Source organism: Bombina bombina, chromosome 2, assembly GCF_027579735.1.
Source record: "Bombina bombina isolate aBomBom1 chromosome 2, aBomBom1.pri, whole genome shotgun sequence".
NCBI classification, from domain to species: domain Eukaryota; kingdom Metazoa; phylum Chordata; class Amphibia; order Anura; family Bombinatoridae; genus Bombina; species Bombina bombina.
In genome coordinates this window covers 781,676,663-781,695,943 of record NC_069500.1, presented here as the reverse complement: position 1 = coordinate 781,695,943, position 19,281 = coordinate 781,676,663, and the positions used below count along the sequence as shown (strand labels likewise).

The following is a 19,281-nucleotide window of genomic DNA, read 5'->3' as shown; positions in this document are numbered from 1 at the left end:
TTTTTTTTTAAAAACGCCAACCAAATTTGTTTGTCCTTCTATCAGCAACATTATTAGTTCTTTCAGTCCATATTCAGATTCTTTAAATCCTCTTGTCATTTCTTATATAAAGCATTTTAATGTGCTTTTTTAGTGGTTAAGATTATAATAATTTATCTTGCCTTTAGCATTCTCTCTCTATAAGCTATGTCCTCCAGTTATTTTTGTAACATTAGTATTAAGAACTAATGTAGCAATGTTTTAAAGAATCTATACATGCAGGTGATTTGAGAGATGCGGTGCTCTTTTTTGCATAGTTGTTTAATATATGTTTATCGCATCTACGTATATGGCAAAATGATATCACTTTTATGTTTTAGAAAATATGCAATTGTTTCTAAATGTGTCAATTGACGAGGCATGACTTTGCTGGCCTATTTGATTATAGAGGCCTGGTCTGAGTAATAAATACCATTGGCTAACAAAAAGCGTAATAGCCACTCCTTTAAAGGTGTACCAATATAAGCCTGAAGCTTGATGTGATTGACAGTCCTGACGAGGCCCCAGTTTTGCTCAGCATTATGGGGCGAAACGCGCGTTGACTTTTCTAAGCAGAAAGCAGCAAATAAGATACCTGTAGTGAATGCAGTTGATTTGATCTGCCCGGGAAATTAAAAACCGAAGAAGCAAGCCTGGATCTTGCGGTACTCAAGCGGTTACACAAGTTGCCTGGATATGGTTCAAGCACAGAGGCGCAGTATCACCTGAAATGGTCTGTGTCCCTAATGAGCAAGGAGATACATCTGGCTGTCGGGATGGGTGAGAACAGGATGTCAGAGGCTCAAGTCTCGGTCCACTGTTTACTAGCCCTGTGATTTAGATTCCCGGATCTTGCTGCAGTTTGTAAATAGCAGTTTGTTTCATTTTCTACTATTACACCACTGAAAAGGTTGACATGCAAAAACTCTACCTATAACCTATGTTTAGTTAACTTTTGAGGATGCTTTCACCTCGGTTGACTAATAAGTTCAGAAAATATTTGCAGGTTTATCCATTTGGACATATTGAGGCACCTGACTTCTCTCTGTTGGGACTGACAAATATTCCAACTATATATATATAGTAATCTTGGTGATCCTATTGTTATGTATGCCAGTTCTGTTATACAGTTTTTTATAACATAATGAAGTTTTGCCCATTTTATCTTTGTTTGCTGAATGTGTTTTCAGTATATATTCTGTGTATGGTTAATAGGTTTAGTATGCATAGCCTATACCCACTGCAGTGGTAATTTCTAGACTTGATGAACGTATTTGCAACTGCTAATTTTGTTTTAAGCAATGTTTGCAATAAACTATCTGCATATGATTGAATCCTTGCATGTATGATTCTGTTTGGGTTTGATATTTTTCCATAGTCATTGATATAGAAGACGTTTGATTTAATGGGTTAATTTTTGAGTGCTGAAATCCCCTACTTTAGCCATAGTATCTCATATAGCTCTACTATGCTCTCTTATCTATAGTGTTTGGATTTAATATATATATATATATATATATATATATATATATATATATATATATATATGCTCAAAAAACAAAGTATTGCAGTATGCAGTGATACCTTTTTTATTGGACTAACATAATATTTAAAAGACAAGCTTTCAAGAGTTTTCCTCTCTTCCTCAGGTCTGAAGCAATACTAATCATTCTGATATAGATACACATCACATACAACAAATGGAAGGGAGGGAGGGGGGTGAGAGGGGTGTCATAAAAGCAGAGAATGTGTCTGAAGGAGAAAATAGCTGAGAATAGCCAGAAATAATGAATAAACAGAGGAGAGTAGATAGGCCAGATGAGAGGAAAAACAAAAGGAAAAAGAAACCAATATAGGACAATAAGATGAGAGATTATAGAAAGTTATGGTAGTGTGTGAGAAAGCCAGAGTCTACATTAAGTCCTTCATTCCTATTTTCTTAAGGGAGCTTGGGGAGGACTCCGAGATCACAGCAAAAACCAGCGAGACCCGTCCTGGATCTGCTTACACCCATAACAACGGAGCAAGGCGATCCTACGTACATCTATGGACGATTTAAACATACTCAAAGAGCTAACTGCCTATATACCCCTAAAGATCTCAATCCTGCCAGGTCTGCCCTACCACTATTTACAGGATGATCCCCATCTGGACCTCTGTAAACAGACAAAAATTTGGGACATAGATCCCTTCAACACACTAACAAAAATTATATATTTTGCACATCGATTTATGTGAAATATTATGCTTGGGCATGCTTTAAGTGCTTCATTTCTATGTGTAATGTAGTCATATATTACATGTATATGCATTCTCAGTGTACATTGTCTTTTAAAGTTTAATGGTTCACTATAAAAATGTTAATTAATAGGCTATTTAGTTTTACAGTTTTGAATATTTATTATTGCAAACTTCACAAATTATGCACCTATTCACTCTGCAGTTTAAATCTAAAATATATATATACAAATGAGAGATTTCACGTCTTTGTAGGACAACACCATTTGAACCCACAAGTACTATAGAAATACTCTAGGGGGCCTATTTAATAAGGTGTGAGCGGACATAATCTGATACTGCGGATCATGTCCGCTGCACATCGATAAATGCCGACAGCATACGCTGTCAGCACTTATCATTGCACCAGCAGTTCATGTGAACTGCTGGTGCAACGCCGCCCCCTGCAGATTCACAGCCAATTGGACGCTAGCAGGGGGTGTCAATCAACCCGATCATATTGGATTGGGTTGATTTCCGGTGATCTCGGTCTGCCGCCTCAGAGGAGGCGGACAGGTTATGGAGCAGCGGTCTTTAGAACGCTGCTTCATAACTTGTGTTTCTGGCGAGCCTGCAGGTTCACCAGAAACACAGGTCTTCAAGCTCCATACGGTGCTTGATAAATATGCCCCTAGTTATCATCCACAGAATACATACTGATATGCTCTATATTGCCCTCTATATACCAATGTTTTGCCTGGGGTTTTGTTGGGGCCTCCGAAGAAACAACTGACGGGCCATTGGAACCATCAAATTATTGATATATTGTTGACGTCCTTTCCAGCGGCCTACGACCAGGGCTGCAGAGGGGACAATTTAAAAATAATACTACATATAACAAAGAGCGCTTTACCTCTGTAGTTTCACAACCATTCAATGGATGACACAATCTCAATATGGAACATAATAACCTATGCCTAGAGTGAACTTAAATGGTAGCCAGTATAAATATGAAATGATTCTCTATATCATTCGTTATAGAACACAACTATTCCGTACCGCCTCACGGATGGCCATTAGATTCTCTCTTCAGTACATCGAGACTTATAAGAAGTTATGTTATAGTACCCTGGTTAATTGTATACTTTTAAGTGATATGTGTGTTTTTGTATGCTCAGTTTTGGCCTCAGCATCTAAAAATGTTTAAGTCACTTCAGCAATAATCTTCTACTAGATGCAGTTTTCTTTTCTTTTTCAGTTTCACTTCTAGTACAATATTAACCCCTTGGACTCTAACGAGCTCATCTTAATTTGGTCCATGAGTGACCTAATTTGCTGTATAAGGGGGAAAAAATGAGGCCTATAATCTGTCCTACATAATCTTTTTCAGATATGATTGGAATATCTTGTACAATGTTTATTTCAAATTTGATGTATGTTTTTTTTTATTTCAGGCTCGCCGGAAACAGCAGTTATGAAGCAGTCTTAAGACTGTTGCTCCACAACTGCTCTGCTGCCTCTGAGGCTGCGGTCTGCAATCCTCTGGATCCTATACGATCGGGTTGATTGACACCCCCTGCTAGCGGCCGATTGGTGTACTGCTTGTGCAATGTTAAATGCCAACAGGGTATCATATCGAACAGACATTGATAAATCGGTCCCATAATATCTAAAATATAAACAAAACATTTGTATTATCATATAAAATTATTGACTATACATGAGAATGTGTGTAACAAAAAAAAAAAAAAACAGGACACATTGTCCTCCACATATATCAACCTAGAGTCCTACACAAACCAGACTGCAATCTAACCAACCTGAAAGACCCACCCTTTCATTGTTTTGATATACTACAGAAAAACTCTCTTCTGTGGAAAGCATAGATTTAGCAGAAATAAGCTGGGTAGCTATAAAGGCAAAGTTTTGTAGTGTTAGGACCAGTCAATATTGGGACACCTTGTAAGTTGGTGACTGGCTAAGCAGAATATGGCCATACTGTGTGACTAAGATCCATATCCTATACTATAAAAGGCCAAGTGTGTTTGTCCGAAGCTGTCATGCGCAGTAGAGACAGCACGAGGACAAACACACCTGGCCTTACAGTCCCTAAGTCTCTGCAGTGCGAGCAGAAGTGGGTGTGACCGAGCGTGGCCGGAGGCGTGGCCAAGCACAAGGGCCGTGAAGGGGGAGTTGCCGAGCGTGAAGGGGGCAGGGCCAGGCGGGCCGTGAACGGCTGTGCAGTCTGAGAGCTCAAAACAGCTCAAAAGAGGGGAGAGAGGGGGTAGGGAAAAGATAAGAAAGGTGAGAGAGAGATCAAGAGGGGAGAGAGAGATCAAGAGGGAAGATAAAGAAAGCACAAGAGAGGGAGAGAGACAGCAAAAGAGAGGGGGAGGGAGAGCAAAAGAAAGGGGAGAGAGAGATCAAAAGAGAGAGGGGGAAGAGAGAGAGGGGGGAGAGAGAGGGGGAAAGAGAGAGAGGGGAGAGAGAGAGGGGGGGAGGGGGAGAGAGAGAGGGGGGAGGGGGAGAGAAAGAGGGGGGGAGAGGGAGAGAAAGAGGAGGGAGAGAAAGAGGGGGGAGGGAGAGAAAGGGGGGGTGGGGGAGAGAAAGAGGGGGGGAGGGGGAGAGAAAGAGGGGGGGAGGGGAGAGAAAGAGGGGGGAGGGAGAGAGAGAGGGGGGAGGAGGAGAGAAAGAGGGGGGGAGGAAGAGAAAGAGGGAGGGAGAGAAAGAGGGGGGGATGGAGAGAGAGGGGGGAGGGAGAGAGAGCGCACAAGAGAGGGGGAGAGAGAGAGCGCAAAAGAGAGGGGTGAGAGAGAGAGCGCAAAAGAGAGGGGTGAGAGAGAGAGCACAAAAGAGAGGGGGAGAGAGAGCGCAAAAGAGAGGGGGAGAGAGAGAGTGCAAAAGAGGGGGGGGAGAGAGAGCGCAAAAGAGGGGGGGAGAGAGAGAGCGCAAAAGAGAGGGGTGAGAGAGAGAGCACAAAAGAGAGGGGGAGAGAGAGCGCAAAAGAGAGGGGGAGAGAGAGAGCGCAAAAGAGGGGGGGAGAGAGAGCGCAAAAGAGGGGGGGAGAGAGAGTGCAAAAGAGGGGGGAGAGAGCGCAAAAGAGAGGGGTGAGAGAGAGAGCGCAAAAGAGAGGGGTGAGAGAGAGCGCACAAAAGAGAGGGGGAGAGAGAGCGCAAAAGAGAGGGGAGAGAGAGCGCAAAAGAGAGGGGAGAGAGAGATCGCAAAAGAGGGGGGGAAAGAGAGTGCAAAAGAGGGGGGAGAGAGCGCAAAAGAGGGGGGAGAGAGAGAGCGCAAAAGAGGGGGGAGAGAGAGAGCGCAAAAGAGGGGGGAGAAAGAGAGCGCAAAAGAGAGGGAGGGGAGAGAGCGCAAAAGAGGGGGCAGAGAGAGAGCGCAAAAGAGGGGGGGAGAGAGAGAGCGCAAAAGAGGGGGGAGAGAGAGAGCGCAAAAGAGGGGGGAGAGAGAGCGCAAAAGGGGGGAGAGAGAGAGCGCAAAAGAGGGGGGAGAGAGAAAGCGCAAAAGAGAGGGAGGGGAGAGAGCGCAAAAGAGAGGGAGGGGAGAGAGCGCAAAAGAGAGGGGGGAGAGAGAGAGCTCAAAAGAGAGAGGGAGAGAGAGAGCTCAAAATAGAGGTGGAGAGAGAGCTCAAAAGAGAGGGGAGAGAGAGAGCTCAAAAGAGAGGTGGAGAGAGAGAGCTCAAAAGAGAGGGGGAAAGAAAGCGCAAAAGAGAGGGGGAGAGAGAGAGAGAGCAAAAGAGAGGGGGAGAGAGAGAGCGCAAAAGAGGGGGGAGAGAGTGCAAAAGAGGGGGGGGGAGAGCGCAAAAGAGGGGGAGAGAGAGCACAAAAGAGAGGGGAGAGAGAGCTCAAAAGAGAGGGGGAGAGAAAGCGCAAAAGAGAGGGGGGAGAGAGAGAGAGCAAAAGAGAGGGGGAGGGAGAGAGCGCAAGGGGTGGGACTGCTGTACCCTGCAAAAAATGGCCCGTGTGAACGGGCTTTAGGACTAGTTTTAATATAAAAGAAAATATGTTTTTGCAGGCAATTTTTTACAGCATTTAAAAATGTGTTGGTGATTTGCAAATGGATGTGTGTAACTATTTGGTCACATTGGCATCACTCCCAAAGATGTATAAACATTTTGTAAGGTGTGCTGAACTAAACTTGGTATTTGTATTTATAAGCTGGGTACCATCCCATAGGGTGGGCAATTAAACACCACCCATTCCCAAATGAGCACTTCTCTATTGTATTTTACTTTCAGTAGTTAATTGATCAGCAAAACTAACTAAAAGTGTCCATATCCATCAACCTGTTGTTACTTAAAAAGTTATCAGTCTCAAGTTAAAAAAAAACAGGCTTGCGCGGGCGATATGGAGATTTTGAGCTCCATACCGCACCCAAATACAAGCAGTGTTTTGACGTGCTCGTGCACGCTTTCCCCATAGACATCAATGGGGAGAGCCGGACAAAAAAAAGCCTGACACCTGCGATCGTGCAAACAAAAGCTCCGTAACGCAGCCCCATTGATGTCTATAGGGAAAAAGAAAATACAGTTTAAACCTAGCACCCTAACATAAACCCTACTTCTAAACACCCCTAATCTGCCGCCCCTGACATCGCCGACACCTACATAATGTTATTAACCCCTAATCTGCTGCTCCCGATATCGCTGCCACCTAAATAAAACTATTAACCCCTAATCTGCCGCTCCCGATGTCGCTGCCACTATACTAAAGTTATTAACCCCTATTCTGCCGCACCCCAACATTGACGCAACTATATTAAAGTTATTAACCCCTATTCCGCCGCTCCCCAACATCGTCGCAACTAAATAAAGTTATTAACCCCTAAACCTCTGGCCTCCCACATCACTACCACTAAATAAATCTATTAACCCCTAAACAGCCAGCCCCCACATCGCAACAACCTAAATTAAACTATATTAACCCCTAAACCTAACCCTAACGTAACCCTAACACCCCATAAATTTAACATAATTAAAATATAGCTAAATTAAAATTACAATTATTAACTAAATAAACCTATTAACCCCTAAACCGCCAGCCCCCCACATTGCAACAACCTAAATTAAACCATTAACCCCTACACCTACCCCTAAACCTAACCCTAACACCCCCTAACTTTAACATAATTAAAATAGATCTAAATTAAATTTACAATTATTAACTAAATAATGCTTATTTAAAACTAAATACCTGTGAAATAAAACCTAAGCTAGCTACAATATAACTAATAGTTTATTTTTATTTCACAGGTAAGTTTGTATTTATTTTAACTAGGTAGACTAGTTAGTAAAAAGTTATTAACTATTTACTAACTACCTAGCTAAAATAAATACCTGTGAAATAAAACCTAACCTGCCTTACACTAAAACCTAACACTACAAAAAATAAAAAAACACTAAAATCACAAAAACAAACTACCATTACAAAAAAAACAAACGAAATTATCCAAAAAATAAAATAAAGATTATTCCTATTCTAATACCCTTTTACAAAAAAACCACCCCAAAATAAAAAAGCCTAATCTGGAATAAACTACCAAGGGCCCTTAAAAGGGCCCTGAGATAAACAGCTCTTTTGCTCCCAAAAAAATACAAACACCCCTAACACTATAAAAAACCCCACCCCCCAAACTACCAAGGGCCCTTAAAAGGATCTTTTGGGGGGCCCTTAAAATGGCCTTTTGTAGGGCATTGCCCTAAGTTAAACAGCTCTTTTGCTAAAAAAAAAAAAATACCTCCTAAAATGATATATTATTCAAAATAACAAATTATCAAAAATAAAAAAAAATTCCTATTCTAATACCCATTAAAAAAAACACCCCAAAATAAAAAACCTAATCTAGAATAAACTACAAGAGGCCCTTAAAAGATAGCAGCTCTTTTAGTGAAAAAAAATTACAAACACCCACTAACATTACAAACCCCCACCCCCCCAAACCCACAAAATAAAAAAAACTATCTAAAAAACCTAATCTACTCATTGCCCTGAAAAGGGCATTTGTATGGGCATTTCCCTTAAAAGGGCATTTAGCTCTTTTTCTGCCCAGACCCTAAAACTAAAAAAAAAACACCCAAAAAAACCTTAAAAAAGCCTAACACTTCTCGTCGCTTGGGTCAGGACGTCACTGCCTGGATGAAGATTGAAGAGGCCACCTGGATGAAGACTTCTTGCTGCCTGGATTAGGACTTCAACTCCGGGATGAAGATCGTTAAAGCGGGACTTCAAAAACTGTAAGTGGATCGTCAGGGGGTTAGTGTTAGGCTTCTTTAAGGGTTTTTTGGGTGGGTTTTAAGTTTAGTTTAGGGTTTGGGCAATGTAAAAGAGCTAAAGGCCCTTTTAAGGGCAATGCCCATACAAATGCCCTTTTCAGGGCAATGGGTAGTTTATTTTTTTTTTAGAAATATGTTTTTTTATTTTGGGGGGTTGGTTGGGTGGTGGGTTTTACTGTTGGGGGGTCCCACAAAAGACCATTTTAAGGGCCATTGGTAGTTTATTGTAGGCTAGGGGTTTTTTTATTTTGGGTGGGCTTTTTTATTTTGTTAGGGCTATTAGATTAGGTGTAATTCTTTTTTATTTTTGATAATTTCGTTTGATATTTTCTGTAATTTAGTGTTTGTTATTTTTTGTAACTTAAATTTTTTTTATTTTTTGTATTTAGATACTTTGTAATTTTTAGAGTAGTGTTAGGATTTTTTTAATGTGTAGTTAAGTTTTATTTAATATAAAGTTAGGGGGGCGTTAGGTTTAGGGGTTACTAGTTTAAATTAGTTTATTGCGATGTGGGGGGCTTTCGGTTTAGGAGTTAATAGTTTAATTAATATATTTCGTTGTGGAGTGGCTTGCGGTTCAGGGGTTAATAGATTTATTATAGTGGCTGCGGTGTAGGGCTTAATAACTTTAGTACAGTGGGGGCTATGTGGGCGGATGGCAGATTAGGGGTTAATAACATTTAAATAGTGTTTGCGATGTGGGAGGGCTGCGGTTTAGGGGTTAATAAGTTTAGCATAGTGGTGACGATGTTGGGGAGCGGTGAAATAGTGGTTAATAAAAATTTTTAGTGGCGAGAGCGGCAGATTAGGGGTTAAAAATGTAAATTAGGGGGCGGAGCCAGCAGCCAATCTAGCAAGGCATGTCATCCTGATGTATGATTTATAAACTTTATATTTTTGGCATGTTTAGTACTCTCATACTACAAGATCCGGCTCCAAACAAGTTTGGGAATACAGGACAGGGAATATTTGCTAATAAGATATAACCGATGACAACGCAACAGCTCAAAGGCCTTCCAGTTTGCTTAGACTGCAGCGTGGAGTGCGTCGCCATATTGAGAGACTTCTCTGCACCATATCTTTTCTTAGCGATACAGCTCGGTATTTCACCTATCTTTCAGACACCATATGGAGAGGCAGATGATACTCGGGCTGAGCAAGTTAATGCTCTCGCTTGACAACCATGGGCAGGCTCTTATCGAGGAACTAAGAGCTACTATGGATCCGCAACGGCATGCTCCGCTGACAGGAGCAACTGAGGAGGAGACGGGACTTAGTGAACTAGCCCTACCACACTCGGGGGGAGTCGCGACCGGGGCTGTGAAGGAAGGGTACAAGGAAGAGATATGGAGCCTCAAACCTGAGATGGAGGCACAATCGGATAGCAGTGATCAGTTAAATTCCCTGCAGCCTCCCATCATCCTCACTGGGCCTGCGCGACATGGCGCGGTTCATTTAGAGGTTTCGCAGTCAAAGTTAAATGTAAAAAGTAGACGCATTGGTCTACATGCTACGGCTCACACGGCTATCGATACTGGAGACTCTGATACTACCGGAAACTCTCTGACAAGTCATAAGCCTATGTCAAGGGAGACAATAGCGGCCGTGTTCTGTATGCGGCTGTGGGCTAGGCAACATCCCTTAGATACACGCTCGAGGAGACTCTCATATTTTACTAAAGAGGTGTGTGTGGTGAGTCCAGCCGGAATAGGGTAAGATGCTCTTATCAGTGCTGGGAGTTCAGGACTGATTAAGAGAGCTTCGGCTGATTCGTAGCTAAATGACTGTACCTTACCGGATACATGATGCAGAACTATCAGCTCTTGGTTTTACTAACTTCTTGCTCCAACGCCTATACAATCCTCAGCCCCATGCAAGAGAATCACATACAACAGCTGTTATTTTTAGTTGATTAAGTCATCTCCCTATATATAGACTACATTTGGGTTGTTGGACTGTTGGTACCCATAATCAGCCTCAGCGACTACTTTTCCTGTTCAGAGACATGGGTCAAATTTTTTACTTGCATTGATGTCAGTTGCTGATCTAGCCACTTGTTATGTTTAGCCCCCTTTTTTTTTGTTATAATGCTTTCTCTTTTAACTAAGTTATCTGAGGTGCCAGTACTGTTTTTGTTTGACCTTACAACAAGTGCAATGACCTTAGAAATCTTGATTCAAATATACATTTTGAGCTGTTTAATGATCTTGTATAGTGGTTCTTCATAAGAACCCACCTGTTCATCACATGAGTTGTTTTCTGTGGTTAAATTATACATAGCCCGTTATATACACGAGAGATGGAACACTTGTGTCCAAAGTTACTGCTGGGTCAAGCTCTCTAATTTAAGTTAATCACGCAGGAGAGTAGTGTAGAACATAGTTAAGGGATACCCTGATGAACTAGGGATCTCTGAATATACCTGTAGGGGAAGAAATTAAAACACTGCTAAACTCATGTTTAGTTAGTCCCAATTCATAGGGTAGGAAAGTCTATGTTTACACACATACTTGGTACATAATGGCCAATAAATGCCCTATAGGTCTCGTCTCATGTAACCATGGACTGCTTTACGCGTGGGTATAGCATAATATTATAGGAGATACCTACTGATACTAATATGGTCTGAAAGGTATATGATTATGCTGGCAGTCTAAATTTATGTTATCCCTAGTTTGCCTCCTTGTGTTTACTGGGTACTCATTAGCATAACCACACCTCAATGCTGTAGGATCTTTAAACTCATTTTCTGTCTGAGCATAAATGCGTCAATTACATGCCATAATTAAAGTAGGCGTTAGCCTACGGTGAGTATCAGGCTTATTATTAGGGATCGCTTTTCTATTATCATTACATTTCTACCCTTTTCTACCCTTGGGTATAGGGCCCATGCCTGGGGGGCGAGATCAATCCTTGTAAATATCCCTTGCTATTGGCTTGTTTATGATATGTCCTACTCCTTATATGCATGTATAAAACGAGCTTGGATGATACTACATAGTTTTTAATATTAGGTTTTGTAGGTTTTTTGCTGTATAATCAAATGAGATCTTTATATGACACAAAGGGGAATTCGAGATTAGCTATACTTACATACAAGCACTAGACCTCCTAGACTCAAGAGGCTCTCTATGTGGACAGGTGGCCTACTATACCAGTGTCACTTTCTATCTCAGTATAATGTGGCTTTACTTGAATTTACTCCCATCCACCCCCTAGGAGATATGAATGTACATATATTATATTCCGGTATATGACCATGTTTTTCATATGTTTTTACTGGTTTACGGTTCAGAGGTCTATGGAAATGGATTGCATATATACTTTCTCTAGCAAGTTATACTTTTTGTATGTATTGTGCTCTTTAGATACGTAATTTTACCATTAACATTAGTGAAAGCAAAGAGCTCTAAGCTTACTTATCCCCTCATACTGTAGTCCAACACATAAAATAGTCATAATTAAAGTATGCACTGAGGATATTCCTATATAGTTTCTACTATTTTTTTATCACCTCCCTCCCCCCCCCTCTTATATTCACCCAACTTGGTGAATCCTTCAGCGGTATTAACCCGCTTCACAATGCTAATTTTTCCCGTCAGTACTGTAAGTCCTATTAGGTACAAGAGTTACCTTCTATTTCATGGGAGGAAATTAGTATCCTAAATTGTCCAATGTTGGAACCTCTCAGTTAAGAAGTTTGGTATTATGTATATAGTACAATTTAAAGTATCATTATATTAGGTGTTATTTCATGATAAAAGCGGTATTAATGTGACTTGTACAAATAAAAAAAATTGTAAGGTATCATTGCAAAACCAGCAATACTAAAAATCTATGTTGCAATAGAAACGTGGTTTGTCTTAGTAGCCCCAAGAATAGTTGTTTAGGACCTCCACATGATATAGGTCCCCTCTAGCTTGAGCATTTATATTTGGAGTGTAACAAGAATTAGGAGTTGTATTTTTGAAATGCGGCATGTAAATCTTGTGGTTACTCTTATACTCGATTAGCTAATGTCAACAAATGCTTGTTTCCATATTGTGGCAGTTATATTTATGATTGCTGGTTATATATGTATGTTTTATTGCTAAATACCTTAATAAAAAACTTTGATTTAAAAAAAAAATAAAAAAATTTAAATTAGTGTTTGTGATGCGGGAGGGCCTCGGTTTAGGGGTTAATAGGTAGTTTATGGGTGTTAGTGTACTTTTTAACAGTTTAGCTATGAGTTTTATGTTACAGATTTGTAGCGTAAAACTCATAACTACTGACTTTAGATGGCAATACAGATCTTGTCATTTTAGGCTGTAACGCTCGCTTTTTGGCCTCATTGCAAAATTCGTAATACCAGCGCTATGGGAATCCCATGAAAAAATGTAATTTTTAGGAGTGCGGTACTGACGTTGCAGTACAGGCTAAAAGGCTTGTAATGGCTGTGTTAGGGAAAATGATGCATTATGGGCCACAACGCTGCTATTTGAGTCATAACGCCAAACTCGTAATCTAACTGAATGTTATCTATATGGAACACATGAACTAGCACTGTCTAGCTGTGAAAACTGTCATAATAAGAGTCGACCTTCAAAGGCTTAGAAATTAGCATATGAGTTGACCTAGGTTTAGTTTTCAACAAAGAATACCAAGAGAACCAAGTGAATTTGATGATAAAAGTAAAATGGAAAGTTGTTTAAAATTGCATGCCATCTCTGAATTATGAAAGTTTAATTTTAACTTTATTTTCCCTTTACCAAATATGTATACACTTACTGAAAAATAAAAAACCTGTATTCTGAAAGAGACATGCAGGAACACATACTAAACCCAGGCACACATATAAACTGAGACAGGCAGACAAACTGATGCTTTTACTAATGAAGTACAAAAAAACACACACATTGATACCTACATATACACAACAAGCACTCCAAATTATCTCTGAAATCTCTGGGACAGTAAACACCTTGTAATTACAAAACATTTATGTTGTGTTGCTATACAATAACATATCAGCCACATAAACATTTTTAAAGCACATTAAGACCTAGTTTGCTTCAATTATTTTTTAGTTGCCAAACCCACCCAGTCTGCATACAACAAGGTTAGCCACTGTCACCGTTAGTATAAAATGCATTGTTTTGCAGTTCTTATTATTATTATCGGTTATTTGTAGAGCGCCAACAGATTCCTCAGCTCTAATATGATAAAGTCAAATAGGGACAGGTATATGTAGCATGGTTAGCCTTGAGAAGTCTGCAGGGATCATTTCAAGTTCTGAGAATTGTAAAATCTACCATTTTCAGAGGTAAATGACATGAAAAGGGGAAAAATAATAAAAGAATATTGCAACGTTGCTTCATTTCATATAACTAAACATTTTCTCAAGTTGTTTACTGTTCCTGTAATGCTTAACCTTATATACTTACATTATAATGTTGATTTAATAATCAGTGACTGTATGTTGCATATTAAATAATGAGTTCTTTATTTTTTTTACATTTGTAGCCAGTGTAACCCCACCTGACAGTACAGCAACCTCTTATGAACCTAGCACTAGTATATCAACAGTGCACACTACGGAAAACACAACAGTGAATGCTACGGAGAGCACAACAGTGCACACTACTAACAGCACAAAAGCTAATGATACTGACAGCTCAACATCAAGCCCTTACAGTAAGTTACAAATCTGTTCATCATTTATTGGTGTTAAACTGGTAAAAAATACATTTCTTCCTGGTACTGTTAGAGCTGGCAAAGATTTTTAGTTTTGTTCATAATACTAGCACTAGATGGCGATGCATGCAAATCAGTAACTTCAGGAAGAACAGCTGCCAATTTGCTTTCTATCATACAGTACTAGCAAATGCCCTATAACTTCGTAAAGGATCTACAAGCAAGAGTTGTTGCTTAAAACTTTGCACTGTGTAGGTAAACTCCCTAAAAAGGGAGGTGAGACCCCTCAGACTCACCAAAGGAATTATTCAACTGCCAAAAAGGGAGCACTTTTAAAGCTAAAACCTATATAGTAAATGTAAATAAAATAGAATAAACTGTAGTATAATATATAATATAAAATGTATTTAACCAGTAATATAAGTGAGATATTTTTAAGTTTTAAATAATTTTTATACTATATATTATACTACAATGCTATATTATTTACAACTACTATATATAGGTTTTAGCTGTTCTAGCATTCCCTTAATAATGTCTTTTTGGTAGTTAGTAAAGGATGATACATTCATGGTCCCAGATTTCAAAGACAAGAGTGTACTAAAGCAGGAGTTGTGACTGTGCACATACGTTTAGTAAGGATATACCATAATCATTTATCTACAACACTGTACATACATGGGTTGTAATATGTAAAATTGGTGTACAAATTGAGACAGAAATATACAAGGACCTTGTTTCCAAAACAGCTTGGTATATAAGTTGTAATAGATAGACATACAAGATAGAGATGTTTCTTCAAGAGTAAATTGATTGTAGTTCATAAAGGATATTGAGTGTGCAGGCAGTATTTTGGCCATGATTTTATGGAGTTAGAGTGCGTATTTCTCTAAATAGGCATGTTTTAAAGTTTTTAAATCTGTGTAAGAGAGTTCCACAAGACAGGAGCAACATGAGTGATGTCCTAAAGGTGTAAGTGGAAATTAGTGGTGACATTGGACGATAGGCTTAGATTAGCAGTTGATCATAGCTAGGTGAGTAATTGGAGACAAGGTGAGGTGTGTAGGAAGATACAGGTTAGAACTTTGGATTTCACGATGAGGCTACTGGAAGCCAGTAAAGCGTCAACATAAACTGTAAATAGTAGATGATGTGGATGAAACTGAAAACAAAGATGCAGGGATGGACTGTTGAATATTAGGCCACTGGAAGGATCTTAAAGTAATCAACCTGTGATATAAGCAAGTGCATCGGCCTTTTGTTGTGTCTTGAGTGAAATGTGTGATATCCCTTCACTGTATTTAATCTTAAACACACCCTCTCTCCCACTACAATTAACCCTACTAGTAATACAAACCACATTAGCAACTAGGGCTCAGTTTGTATCTCCCTCCCAAAAAAATGTGTCCCTCTCATCAAAAGGACCACTCCATTGTAACCTTCTCTATCTTTTAAGGGATCACCTACAAATCCTGACCCTAGTGCAGCCCTCATACCACAAAAACTACCACCACAACCAACATAATTTCAGCACACAATGGAACTGCAAGAACCTATGTGATGTCCCTCTGACTATTTTACCTTTTATTTTCCTACCTTTCTATTTCTGTTTTTCAGTTACAAATACCACCAATACGTTAAATGGTACATTATCCCCAGAAGGTATGTTTTTTTTTGTTTTTTAAATAACACCTATTTATGAAGTTTTCAAATTATTTGATTGACATAATAAAGATGTGTGAATATATTTCAGGGGCCGAAGAACTCAAAGGTCTGTCAGAGAACCCTGGACTGGTTGCTGTCATCTGTATATTTGTGTCTATTCTCTGCATTGCTCTTGTTGTCACGGCTGTAAAGTTCTGCCAGAAAAGTGAACCAGAATTCCAAAAACTGGATGAAGTCCCCATGGTATGTTGTAAATATTTATACCGTTATTGGGCTACATCATAGACAGTCAGACTATCAATGGGTCCTCAATGTAAAGGTGAGATCATGTTCGAAATTCATTGAGGCTTGTTTCACTTAATGATTCCAGCAAAACGTCAGAGGACACCCCTGAAATTTTTAAATTGAATTTGTCTGTTTAGTAATGTTTTCAAGGTGATTTTGTGATACTGACATCTCTTTCAGTTTAACTTGTTCTATGCATTGAGAAATTAATGGTTGCAAAATAGATGTGCCTTCATGAATTATAATAGAAAAATCTAAAAGAAAAAATCAGCAGCCAGACAACGTAGATGACAAGAAAGTTCTGTTTATTTCAACAACAGTCATGGAAAATCACAGACAGGAACACCTTTTCAGGCGATACTTTCCAAGCTCAACGTACCTGGAACTTTGTTAACAATAATACTGACACCTATACTTAGTGATTGAATACTCCAGACATCACTTTATGTCACTTTATGTTACAGGCTGCACATTAGTACTGACTATATTTAGCGGTTTGTTCTGTCCTACATCTGTTGCTTTTTAATGAATTATAATAGAGCAGATCTTGCAATTGTAACGCAGGGCTGGTACAAATCTTTGAAATTCTAGAATTTCCCAATTTTTGAGCTGCAATGTGGCTGCAAGATTTTTTTTCTTTAGCAAAACATTTGTTTCAGAAATCATTTCATTAAATGAAGACCAATGAATCAGAACAATTTCTGGAATCAGATTTAGGGTACAATGAACTAAAATCACTGATCTTGTGAGATTATCTAATAAGTCTCTTCAGTAATGTGAGGTAACTTAAAGAATTTTAGAAAGGCAAATTTTAGCTTGAGCGCAGTTTAACTGGTTGTGCAGAGTTCTAGATGTGACACATGCATTACAATAGACTGCTCATTCCTCGCATCCCAACAAACAAGGAATTTGCGAGATTTCTCCATGCAGGTGAGTTTTTCATCATTCGGCCCTTAGTGAGAGAAGTAATAGTAAAATATTCAAGATATAAGTTGAGTTGTAATGAAAACATTCAGACCTATTAGAAGAGCATTTTGGGAGATATTATAGGTGCACTTAGGTACATTAGATGTATGAAAAGGTTACGGAGGAAATCAATGCAGTTTTAGAGAGATTACAGGGATCCTGATGATCAAAACGCACCTGCATGAAGAGAAATAACCAAAATCTTTGGGGGCTTTTGTGAACATTTTATAGCAATGTAGGTGTTTTTCCACACTCAGAACCTGCCTAGAGAGATAAACGGCTCTCAAGCTAAAAAGTACTGATGAGACCTCTTAGATAATCTCTCTTTAGATCATCAAGCCCTTGGAGGGATTACTGGAGCAGTTTGAAGAAGAAATATAGGTTTAACTATAGGAGGGATTTTGCTTTGTTTTTTGCGCGTCTAATACCAAGAACCGTGGTTGACAAAGTTAATAAATCACCACCCCTTTTATAAAATTCATACGCCTAGATTTAGAGTTTTGCGACCAAAGGGGTGCGTTAGCTATGCGTGTTTTTTTCTAGCGCTGCTTCTAAACAACGCTGGTATTTAGAGTTCTCTGAAGGGCTGCGTTAGGCTCCAAAAAGGGAGCGTACAGGCATATTTACCACCACTTCAACTCTCAATACCAGCGTTGCTTACGGTAGCAGCTAGCTGGAAAAACGTGCTCGTGCACGATTCCCCCATAGGAAACAATGGGGCAGTTTGGGCAGAAAAAAAACCTAACACCTGCAAAAAAGCAGCGTTCAGCTCCTAACGCAGCCCCATTGTTTCCTATGGGGAAACACTTTCTAAGTCTGCACCTAACACCCTAACATGAACCCCGAGTCTAAACACCCCTAACCTTACACAATTAACCCCTAATCTGCCGCTCCGGACACCGCCGCCACCTACATTATCCCTATGAACCCCTAATCTGCTGCCTCTAACATCGCCGACACCTACATAATATTTATTAACCCCTAATCTGCCCCCCCAACGTCGCCGCTACCTTACCTACACTTATTAACCCCTAATCTGCCAACCGGACCTCGCCGCCACTCTAATAGATGTATTAACCCCTAAACCGCCGCACTCCCACCTCGCAAACCCTATAATAAATAGTATTAACCCCTAATCTGCCCTCCCTAACATCGCCGACACCTAACTTCAAGTATTAACCCCTAATCTGCCGACCGGACCTCACCGCTACTATAATAAATGTATTAACCCCTAAAGCTAAGTCTAACCCTAACCCTAACACCGCACAAAGTTAAATATAATTTTATTCTAACTAAATAAATTAACTCTTATTAAATAAAGTATTCCTATTTAAAGCTAAATACTTACCTGTAAAATAAACCCTAATATAGCTACAATATAACGAATAATTATATTGTAGCTATTTTAGGATTTATATTTATTTTACAGGCAACTTTGTATTTATTTTAACTAGGTACAATAGCTATTAAATAGTTATTTACTATTTAATTGCTACCTAGTTAAAATAATTACAAAATTACCTGTAAAATAAATCCTAACCTAAATTACAATTAAACCTAACACTACACTATCAATAAATTAATTAAATAAATTAACTACAATTACATACAATTAAATAAACTAAACTAAATTACAAAAAATAAAAAAAGATTACAAGATTTTTAAGCTAATTACACCTACTCTAAGCCCCCTAATAAAATAACAAAGCCCCCCAAAATAAAAAAAAATTCCCTACTCTAATCTAAATTAAAAAAGTTAACAGCTCTATTACCTTACCAGCCCTTAAAAGGGCTTTTTGCGGGGCATGCCCCAAAGAAATCAGCTCTTTTGCCTGTAAAAAAAAAACACAATACCACCCCCCAACATTACAACCCACCACCCACATACCCCTACTCTAACCCAAATCCCCCTTAAATAAACCTAACACTACCCCCCTGAAGATCTCCCTACCTTGAGTCATCTTCACCCAGCCGAGCACCGATGGACCAAAAGAAGACATCCGGAGCGGCAGAAGTCTTCATCCTATCCGGGCAGAAGGGGACATCCGGACCGGCAGACATCTTCATCCAAGCGGCATCTTCTAGACCTCCGGCACGGAACATCCTTCTTCAACGACAACTACCCGACGAATGAAGGTTCCTTTAAGTGACGTCATCCAAGATGGCGTCCC

General features: G+C 39.5%; 1 protein-coding gene across 1 annotated transcript in view; it reads left to right on the top strand.

Moving 5' to 3' along the window:
* LOC128649593 (uncharacterized) overlaps window positions 1–19,281 on the top strand; it is a 149,681-nt gene that overhangs the window by 117,747 nt on the left and 12,653 nt on the right. The window contains exons 3-5 of the mRNA XM_053702949.1: window positions 14,024–14,194; window positions 15,812–15,856; window positions 15,948–16,102. Coding sequence (XP_053558924.1) covers window positions 14,024–14,194; window positions 15,812–15,856; window positions 15,948–16,102 — 371 coding nt within the window. The remainder of the gene's footprint in view (window positions 1–14,023; window positions 14,195–15,811; window positions 15,857–15,947; window positions 16,103–19,281) is intronic.